Consider the following 10,971-nt stretch of genomic DNA (forward strand, 5'->3'; position numbering starts at 1 on the left):
TCCTTTCCCGGGACTTAAACTATATTCATACCACATTTAAATCGGTCCAGACATTGTTGGATGACTGAGTGACAAACACCTTCACAAACTTTCTCATGTAAGTAGGCTTGAGAAATGGCTTTATCCGAATTAATACGACGAGATTGAATTTTATCAACATTATTAATTCCTTTCGGTGCCTTCTTATTAATAAAATCATATAGAATCTTGTATTTAAAACAATTATTTTTACTTTTTTTGGTGAAAAAGTATTCGGCGAAAAAACTTTCTGCTTACCGTTATTAGGACAACGTAATGTTACGTCTCATGATGAACGCGGTAGATTTGCCCATCCACTTCGATAGCGTAACGTTACATTTGCCCGGAGAGAAAGCGGATGATATAGACATATCGCTTACTTAATAAATTAAACAGAATGACTCACAAATTGGACGAGCTTTGCAAACATGCGCAAGGCCATTGTGCGCTTTCTATAGACTTCCGATTAGACAATCAACACATTGATTAAATTAGTTTGGATTGGCTTCGTTGAAAGTTGTAATGATTATTTATTTTAGATTAGTTATTTTCAATTTAATTTTGAAATTAAAGTTTATGACTACAAACAAGTAAGATAAAAGATAACGTCATCAGACGCTTTATATATATTTTTTTCTGAATTTACAAAAATGCTGAGTTTCTCAATTCGTGTGCGTTTTTTTCGAGAAGCTAGACGAAAAAAAGATGTCATATTTATGTTTGCTTTCGCTACTTAATATTCTTTATACATTCGTTTTTATTTATTACGCGAATGAAAAACCATTTTAGTCGATAACGAATCCAATGTCTTACGCAAACAATAATTTCCAATTCACCCCCAAACTCCCCAATCAATAATATAAATCAAATAATTACCTCGTATCCATTTTGATGTTTAAATATCCGTGCAATTGCAACACTGAAATTAAAAAATCGTAACGTCAAAAAAGCGCGGGAAACACTGCGCGCGAGAGACCGTAGGAGACTGCGCCGGCGCTGCTTTCTCCCGCCTTTATAACTGCATTTGCACCGGGGGGCGAAAGAAACGCCTGTCCGCGAAACGAACTAATTCGGTAAAACACAAATAAAAGCAGATTTTATTATAAAGTGACGATTTATTTAGCCGAAAATTTGGGTGATTTTTTATCGAGTTTTTGGCCGAATGTAATTTTTATCAAAGTTTTGGCGCGAGGCCTTGAAGCTGAGTAGATACATAGCTGTTTATCCTCGTGGAAATCGATAGGTGTGAAATCGAAGGTTTTATTTGTAAGCGTAAATAGGTAGATATAATTATGTTAATGTCTAAAGGATTTCTCAAACTGCTTTATTTGGGCATATGTTGAAAGAATCAATTTTTAGATTTAGATGTTTTTAAGATTATTGGTTTGTTATTTTTCAAATATGAGAAACATAATAATATTAAACCCGCATTTCGAAACATATTTTTTTTTCAATTATGATATGCTCAGATTTTATTGTAATGGAGGTTACAATGTATTGCCATTTCTGTCGCACACAGGTAGGTAGTTCAATCGACACTAAAATATATTTTGCTCTACGTGGCCTATGATACTGGGCAAAAATATTTGCATAATTAAATATTTCGAAGCTTTACCGGATGGTTAAAGCACCTGACTACGAAGCTTGAGGTCCCGGGTTCGATTCCCGGCCGAGGCTGATATTTGTATGAATAGTACGAATGTTTGCTTTCGGGTCTTGGATGTTTATATGTATTTAAGTATGTATTTATCTATATAAGTATGTTTATGCGTTGCCTAGTATCCATAGTACAAGCTTTGCTTAGTTAGTCAAGTGTCCCATGGATGCATGACATGATATTTATTTATTTTACTAACCGACTTAAAAAAAAGGAGGAGTTTATCAATTCGGTTGTATTTTTTTTCTTTATGTTTGTTACTGCAGAACTCCGTCATCTATGTACCGATTTGTTTTTTTTTTCGTTCGTATAGGAATATCTCAAATTAGGTCCCATAAGCACGAAATCAAGATCTCATGATTGGATCCGAAGGAAATCGAGGGAACTCTTCAAATATTGTAGGGACACCTATGGTAATTTGGATATATTTAGTAATAACTCGTGCATTTGCTCTTGAAAATCATAATTTGGTGAAGTGAAACTAATGATAAAGTGAAGACGACAGTTGACCATCGGAGTTACTACGCAATAGCAAGTATTTCACGGGTTTAATTTCAATTAGTTTTACACAGTAGCTAAGCAATTTATGCTCCTCGTAATGCATAATGGTGAAATGAAACGGGTGGTGAAGCACCAGGACTCCTTAATAATGAAAGTCTCTGCATCGGAAAAAGCGATCTTTCGTAAAAAGTAACGAGCAGTTGACATTAAAATATTGAATAATGATCTAAATCATTTACTACTAGTAAAAAGCGTGTTTTTTTTTATTTATAACCAAAAATTTAACCGACTACAAAAAACCATGAAAATAACTTTATATCAGCCTGAAGTCGGTGCCTCAGCACAAGCCAGCAGGAGTGGACCTATCGTCTACATCTGCACCTACATACTTGCTTAGGCACCGACTTCAGACTGATAGAAAAATATTTTCATGGTTTTTTGTAGTCGGTTCAATATTTGTTGTATTTTTTTTTATAAATAAAAGCGTTCAACTCATGACATGACCACGCTGCGTAAATACTTGTCGTTATTAAGTCCCGAAATATATAACTTACTTGCGACCCGCCCTGGCTTCGCACGGGCAAAATAAAAATCACATAAAACATTCGTCTAAATTTTACCCAAACGTGGGATTTAAATGATAGGCCGAATGCCGAAAAATGTGTGTGTGTCCCATCACTAAAAAGCGTTAAAGTCAACAGATGATTTTGAATCGGTAAAGTTGCTGCGTGTTAATCGATTGACGCTTTGAACATAGAAAACGAAAGCTAGAGCGAAATTGTACTCGCTAATTAAAGATTTTTGTTTTATCCTTATTTGACTTATGAATTATGAAGATACATAGTTATACAAAATGTTATTTTTGGTTTCCGTTAACTTTAGGAACATTCTCTAAGGGATAAGTTCACCTTTGTACATCTATTATCCTGTGTTCTGTTATTTTCATGTGTTTTTGTGTACAAAAAGAGTTTTACAATACAATACAATACAATACATTCGACCATGTCGAATGAATTTAATTGCTTCAAGATACTAGTGACCTTAATCAGTCAATCAGTCAATTGACCTAGTTCCAAAATAAGCAAAGATATACTATGGATACTAGGCAACGGACAAACAACTTAAATACATATTAAACATCCAAGACCCGAGAACAAATGTTCGTATTTTTCATACAAATATCTGCCCCGGCCGGGAATCGAACCCGGGACCTCAAGCTTCGTAGTCAGGGTCTCTAACCACTAAGCCATCCAGTCGTATTAATTATGTTATTTAGGACTTTCCTCTTCCCAACAGTGGAACATAAACTAGACTAAAAAAATATGTCAGATTTATTTAATCCTATTAAAATTAATAATAATATAAAGAGAAAATATTCTATTAAATATAATGACCCGGATAACTCACGTCTTAAATCGAGTTTAGCTCGACATGTTTCGGGCTAGGCTAGCAACGCGACTCAGCGGCTGCAGCAACACGCGCACGCGCACACGCGTGTTGCAGCAGCCGCTGAGTCGCGTTGCTCCGAAGATGAAGGGCTACGGATTAGCCCGAAACATGTCGAGCTAAACTCGATTTAAGACGTGAGTTATCCGGGTCATTATATTTAATATGAGTGAGTCTTACGGTAGTTTCATGTTCAGAAAATATTCTATTGAGTATTCATAAAAAAGTCGTGATTGTCTAGTGGCCTATGACTATAGCCTCTCGAGCAAAGGGTCGTGGGCTCGAGCCCGGCGAGTCCGGGCTCGTACCTCTAAGTATATTGGAACTTAAGTGTGAGATTGAATATTTACTATGAGCTCTACAGTTAGGAAACCTGCATACACCAATCAAAAATTTCAGTTGTGTATATGAAGTTCCCAATCCGTACTGAACCATGCGAACTACGGCTCAAGCCTCTAATTCCGAGGGGTGGCCTGTGTCCTTTAGTGCAACGTATGTATATAGGCCGAAATGATTCAAACTAGCAAAAGCTAATGACCAAGTGTGGGTAGTTCGTGGATCTATGCTTTCCTTTCCTTTCCCCCGAATCCGTAGCCCTCTCCCCGGCACCAATTTTTTTTCTCTGAGGTCGTTTCTAAAAATCCGGACACTTGGCAAGTCCGGCCGCAATCCAGACAAAGGTTCAAAAATCCGGACATGTCCGGACAAATCCTGACGTATGGCAACCCTACCCGCAACCGCTGTCACCTCTCTACCCCGCACAGTCGGATATGATATGAGCCAACGACTAAAATAATAGTTAGTCGTTTATGGTAGTGTTCCCTCTGTGTATAACTAGGCTAATTTTGTAGGGTTCCGTAGCCAAAATGGCAAAAAACGGAACCCTTATACTTTCGCAATGTCTGTCTGTCCGTAGTGTCCGTCCACGCTTTGCTCAGGGACTATCAATGCTAGAAAGCTGTAATTTTGCACGAATATATATACGAGTATTAAAGTTTGCCGACAAAATGGTACAATAAAAAAAACTGCTGTGCAAATTTTCATTAAAATCGAGCCCCCCCCCCCTTAAACTCTAAACCGGTGGGTGGAAAAATTTGAAAATATTCAGGATGGTAGTAAGTATATCAAACTTACAAGGAAAACTATAACGGTTAAATTTTCTTGAGAGTTATTAGTAAGTAGGTAGTTTAAGAGTAAATAGCAGCCTTAGGTATAAAATATACCTAAACTTGGAATACTCCGTACAAAATACGAAATCCTTAGAAAAGCATTACTTAACTTTTTCGTAATGGCTACGGAACCCTATTTCGGGCGTGGTCGACGCACTTTTTTTTTCGAGGAAGCTTGCCAGCTCTTCGTCCCGTGACGTCTAGGTACTAACCATTTTATTTCCTTATAAAGCTTCAAATCGCTCCCTCGGCCAAAGGGTCTAGACAAAGTTTGTAATTGTAGGATAGCTAAATATAATTGCTCACAAGTTTATGAACTCGACTGTACCAATGTCAAATGCTATCTAGTATTAAACTATTTTTTACATAAAACTAATTCGTGATTGACCCCTATCTCACCTGATGTTAAGTGCAGATGAGGCCAAAGGTGTATCACACTGGTTCAGTAACAGCCTATTCACTCTAGCCTTAAAGCCCTCCGTCGTTGGATATCATATTCGCAAAACATGAACATGCTCTGCTAATGTTAATTATGAAGGTATCAATTTTTGCGAATATGATATCGAACGACGGAGGGGAAATGATCACTGATCAGTCCATATAAAACGTTTAATTTTTGCCTTTATTTTTGCTATTTCGAATAAAGAAACTTCAAAACAAAACACCGGTAGGCCCGGCATCTCTTGTTTTCTATGCCACTTTATTAGCATAGTTATGCTAATGATCTATTTGACAAAACACGGCCTTAAAGTTTCAAAGCAAAATTAGCAAACACTTTGCTTAACTCTACGAGACTTTTAAATCTAGGCACTTAGGTAACGAACGCTGCGCCTGCGCCGACAAAGCCTCGAATTAGTGCCGTGACGGTGGCGTGCGTTGCGCACAATCGGACAATGATAGGAATCCAATTTAAATTCGTTTAGATATCAAATATGAATTCGCGCTTATCAGATTGGTTAAGTGTTTAAATTATATTTTAAATCCGGGTGTTACTTACTTGAATAGTGTTTGGTAGTTTCCGATCCGCATTTTCCGATGATGATGAGATTCCGGTGATTTTATAGTGAATTTAACCTACTGAAACAACCACGAGCATCATATCTTTCAATAGTAATTGCTGAAATGGTAATGACGAAAAAAAGGTTTTTTTTTGTCAAAACTAAAGACAATACCGATCCTAAATCATGAGTGATCAAAACTTTTGCAACTTGTCCTTGGGTTGTGCTAATAAACGTGGGATGGTAATGACGTTTAACCGACCGGTTGAAACGCTCGTATATTCACCCCTGTGCATGTGCCGAAATATAGAGCTTCGTTTCAGCGGCGGCCTTACCCATTATGAGGCTCCGGGCGGCCTTTGTCCTTGGTGAAAAGTAGTGTGATGCGAAAATATAGTTAAAAAACCTATATTTTGATAAATTTGCTTGGGTTGTTGCGCGAGGCACCTGCAAGAGCGAGGCCTCGGGTGATTGCCCTGTTCGCCACCCCCTAAGGCCGCCGCTGCTTCGTTAAAATCAAGGTACGTGGAACAAAACCGAATTTAATTCATAAAAATTAGGAATGATAGCCAAAGTATTTAGTCTAAAATATTGTGATGTCAAACTTGTTTTATGTTTAAATTACATAATATTATTGTATTATATTCATACATAAGTATGTATATTTTCTATTCTCCTCTTTTACCTAACCTGTAACTGCAATGTTTATATTTAAACTTGTACTTTTTAAATAAACTTTATTTTTTACCTGTGATTTTACTTTACAAAATTTTATATACATCAGTTTGACGGTTTAAACATACCTGCATACAGACAAAATAACTTTCGCTTATAATATTGGTATAGATAGAACATGGATGGTAGTCAACGAGAGAGCCTATTTCGGCATGCAATGAATCAGCTTTAAGTTATCCCGGTAGGAATGCAACCGCAAGCGCCAAGGACGCCAAGTACGAATAGCTTGGGCCCATAACCTGTAGTAATTAGTGCAGATTACACGTTTTCTTTTAATAAACGACTATGGATTGTTGAATAAAGAAAACAATTTGTAGCGAGATGAGAACCTATTCATCCTAACATACGAGTATTTATATACCCCACACAGCCGGGCAGCTCTCTCTCTCTCTCAGTATGAGAGAGCTAAGGCCGAAGTTCCCACGCGGGCTACTGCGATTGGGAACTAAACACACAAATTGAATTGCTTCGCAGGTTCTGCAGGTTTTCTCATAATATTTTCCTTCGTCGGAAAGCTGTTGGCAAATTTGAAATGTAATTTTGCACATGAATTTCGAAAACTGAGAGATGTGAGCTCGGGTTTGAACCCAAGATCATCTGCTTAAGAGACCATAGGTAAAACTACTGGGTCACCACGATAGATATTGTTGGATTGGTTTCGAACACATACAGACAGACAGAGGTGTTGAGAAACATAAGGCATCGCGTAGATGAAATGACGAGAACAAAGAACAATGCGTGTCATATGCCACACAAAATTCAGGGTTCTAGACTAGGGTTGTAGATTTTTGAAACCTGACAAGGTACACTAGTAGAAACTTAGCAAGCTTTAGATTGTAGCTTTGGGCTTTAATATAAAATATAAACTAAAAATTAGGAACAAGAGATACAAGCAGCAACATTTACACTGAAGAATAAAAGTGAAGTTTTGTAAGCTAACCGCCTGTCGCACTGTAGGTACCTATAGCTTTCGCACGTGACTGGTTCGATAAGAACAACCAGTCTGATTACATATTTTGAACAATCGAATAACTGCACATTCTTGCCATTGCGATTATTGTAGGCGCTAAAAAGTAGGTACCATGGTAAAATCTATCTAATACATTATTTACTTGTATAATACGTATTTATTTATTTTGGCGATTTCAGAAGCGACTCTGATGATTTCCAAGAAGCTCTAGAGGGGATTTTGGAGGTGAACAATAGATCTATTTTGCTCTCCCAAGCGAAGTTTGTTCACCCAGGTGCTAAAGAATAAGATAGATGAAAGTCGAAGTATATACAGTCAAGTGCAAAAATAAGTATCTATTCGAACCACTCAAAAATATGTTACGACGGCCTTATTGCGTCGGAATAACAGTCTGTGTACTTTATTTTTGAAAATTTGAATAAACTAAAATAATTTCCTTGCTCACCCGCGACCTTACGATAGCTAAGCTTATGCAAAATATGCGTGTTCATGCAGTTCCTCCACCTCCACACTGTAAGAACACACACAAATCACACAAACCCATCTATCACCACCACCACACTACACTGACGCGTTTCGAACTCAAACAGAGCTCATCTTCAGAGTGACACAACCGTACACCATGCTACCAGTTGTTAGACTAACGAACCACAACCACCGTTTTAACTTGTCACTGTAACTCCCCAAGTACCCACATACGTTTATGAAACAAAACAAAACTACCCACAAATTATTAATAATTTTTTTTTTAAACCGTCCTTCAAAACTACCTTGATTTTTTATTTATTTACTGTCAAGGCATGTTTTATTATTATTTTTTCGTATGAAGTGTACATTATTGTGGCAAGGGGTTTCGTCTCGATGTTTTAGAATGCATGGAGATAATTAGATACAACAGTATGGGGTCTATTATAATGAGCAGGTAAATTTAGTTTCATCTCCCTTGCTACGGCTTGGATCTAATTTCAGCAATGGTAGTTAATAAACATGCCTTGACAGTAAATAAATAAAAAATCAAGGTAGTTTTTGAAGGACGGTTAAAAAAAAAAAAAAAATTGTGGGTAGTTTTGTTTTGTTTCATAAAACGTATGTGGGTACTTGGGGAGTTACAGTGACAAGTTAAAACGGTGGTTGTGGTTCGTTAGTCTAACAACAGGTAGCATGGTGTACGGTTGTGTCACCTGAAGATGAGCTCTGTTTGAGTTCGAAAACGCGTCAGTGTAGTGTGGTGGTGGTGATAGATGGGTTTGTGTGATTTGTGTGTGTTCTTACAGTGTGGAGGTGGAGGAACTGCATGAACACGCATATTTTGCATAAGCTTAGCTATCGTAAGGTCGCGGGTGAGCAAGGAAATTATAGTTCATTGATATGGACGTCCGCAAAGTAACGCCTGATTCAATAAATTATTTAAATTTGAATAAGTTCATATTTTTACACTTGACTGTATCTAGAACTAAAACAATTTACTTACAGAATTATATAGGAATAAAATACGATGAAGCATTTTGCGTCAAAATATTATTAATATTTGGAATGCTTCATCGTATGTACTTTATTCCTTTCAAAAATAAGTAATCGTACTTCATTAAAAAAAAAAAATATTAGCCTTTTTTTGTGTCCCACTGCTAGGAAAAGGCCTCTCCTCTCTTGCTCCACTTCGGCCTATCAAAGGCGAGCTCCTGCCATCCCACATTATAGGCATCTAAGTCGTCCCTCCATCTCCTCTTCGGTCTGCCTCTATTACGGTATCCGTCACTAGGGACCCGTTCCGTAACAATTTTGGCCCAACGTTGTGGGTTCATTCGACAGACATGTCCAGCCCAGTCCCGCTTCAACTTGGCCGTCTTTACGCCCACGTCAGCAATTCGAGTCTTTGAGCGCAGCTCAGCGTTTTAATCCGGTCCGTTCTTCGGACACCAAGAATGCTACGCTCCATTGTCCGCTGGCAAACCTTGAGTTTGGACTTTTGAGCTTCTGTAAGTGACCACGTTTGCGCGCCGTAGGTTAGGATGGGCAGGACACACATGTCGACGAGTTTACGCTTTAGCGACATTGGAAGGTTCCCTTTCATTAACGATTTCATAGACCAGAAGCTCTTCCAGGCGTTTTCGATACGTCTATCGATTTCTTTGTCTTGCCTGTTTCCGAAGGATGCTATCTGGCCTAAGTAAATATACTCGACGTAATGTATGTCCTGTCCATTCACTAAGATTTTACGTTTAACACTATTAGTCTTAGCTCGGTTCATGATGAGTCCAACCTCAAGGCTCGCAGTGCTGAGGTTTTGAAGCATTTGTTCAAGTTCCAATGCTGTGTTAGAGAACAAGACAATGTAATCGGCGAATCGAAGGTTTGTTAACCTCTTATCGCCATTTTCAACGCCACTGTTCTCCCATGAGGCGGCTTCTTTAAAAATAAGTTTCAAAAATAATTATGACAGTTACGAAGAAAGTGGCGCCCTCTTTCTTTGATTTTCATCACCCCCTTAAAACCGGCAGCGGAAAAATAATAAAACAATTCGATTTACCATACAGATTATGTATTGGAGGAATAACTACAAATTTAATATCGCAACAACAAGAAAATATACATGCGTGTTTAGCAACAATTTAGGTTATGCTGGCTTATTTCGGAAGGAGGCATTTTTTCCATTTTGTATAAACAAGTGCAACAAGGACAGAAGTAGAGACGTAAAAACCTCGCAATTTTACACTTTTTCGTTAATCTTGAACATGTCCCACTGTCTCTTGAACTTAAAACGCCGAATACTCTTTCCTTGTGGCTGCACATCGCTTCATACACTTTAACTTCTTGTTGGAACTGCTCAGGTTCCGCAACGCGCACCTCTTCAGCGACTATGGGGACTTTATTATCGGTGTCCTTCTGCTCCTCCCATGAAGTCAAAGGAAGCAGGTACTCCTCAATAATACTGTGTTTCGAGGGAGATTGCGATTGGAGCATCAGGGTAGCCAGGTTCACCATCGATGAACTATCAAGGTGGTGGAGGCCATCTCCAGGTATGAGGTTACCGACCTTCTCTTTCAACTCGCTGCTATCGAACAGCTTCATCCTCAGCACAGTGATATCAGAGTCACTGGGCCACGAGATCACATCCGGTATCTGACTTTTAAAACGTTTAGCTCGGAACTTCTTGAGCTTTTTCTTAGTGATACCGTCGATTTTCGAATTCGAAAGACCTGTTTCTAAACTTTTCACCAAGTTAGCCGACACAGTGCTGTCTGTGTCCGATGGCAAAGCGAAAGCTACCTGACGGCTATTGTAGTTTCCTTTTGCTTTTTGTATGTCTATAATATCTTCAATTTTTCTTATATTTTCCTCTTGAGAGTGTAATACTGTGTCCATCATAAAAATAGTATTTAAAGCATTTAATCTTATGGGTTTTTTTATTTATATTTTTGATCAAATCCCGATGGTTGATTGAACATTTTGATATTGTCAAAGGATTAATTGCTTTTA

At 38.0% G+C, this 10,971-nt stretch overlaps 2 protein-coding genes across 2 annotated transcripts in view; both read right to left on the minus strand.

The window, feature by feature from the left end:
- LOC141426914 (uncharacterized) overlaps positions 1–1,006 on the minus strand; it is a 39,655-nt gene extending 38,649 nt beyond the window's left edge. The window contains exon 1 of the mRNA XM_074086170.1: positions 895–1,006. Coding sequence (XP_073942271.1) covers positions 895–905 — 11 coding nt within the window. The 5' untranslated portion in view covers positions 906–1,006. The remainder of the gene's footprint in view (positions 1–894) is intronic.
- A 9,010-nt stretch (positions 1,007–10,016) lies between these two features.
- On the minus strand, positions 10,017–10,950 carry LOC141426282 (uncharacterized). Its single transcript, XM_074085129.1, has one exon. It carries the CDS (start codon positions 10,858–10,860, stop codon positions 10,093–10,095), a length of 768 nt encoding a protein of 255 aa, XP_073941230.1. The 5' UTR covers positions 10,861–10,950; the 3' UTR covers positions 10,017–10,092.
- Positions 10,951–10,971: the final 21 nt, after the last annotated feature.

The sequence above is a fragment of the Choristoneura fumiferana genome, chromosome 3, assembly GCF_025370935.1.
Source record: "Choristoneura fumiferana chromosome 3, NRCan_CFum_1, whole genome shotgun sequence".
NCBI lineage: Eukaryota > Metazoa > Arthropoda > Insecta > Lepidoptera > Tortricidae > Choristoneura > Choristoneura fumiferana.

What these genes read in the sequence shown, in the direction of transcription:
- LOC141426282 (XM_074085129.1), bottom strand. Translation starts at nt 10,860, where the DNA reads ATGATGGACACAGTATTACACTCTCAAGAGGAAAATATAAGAAAAATT.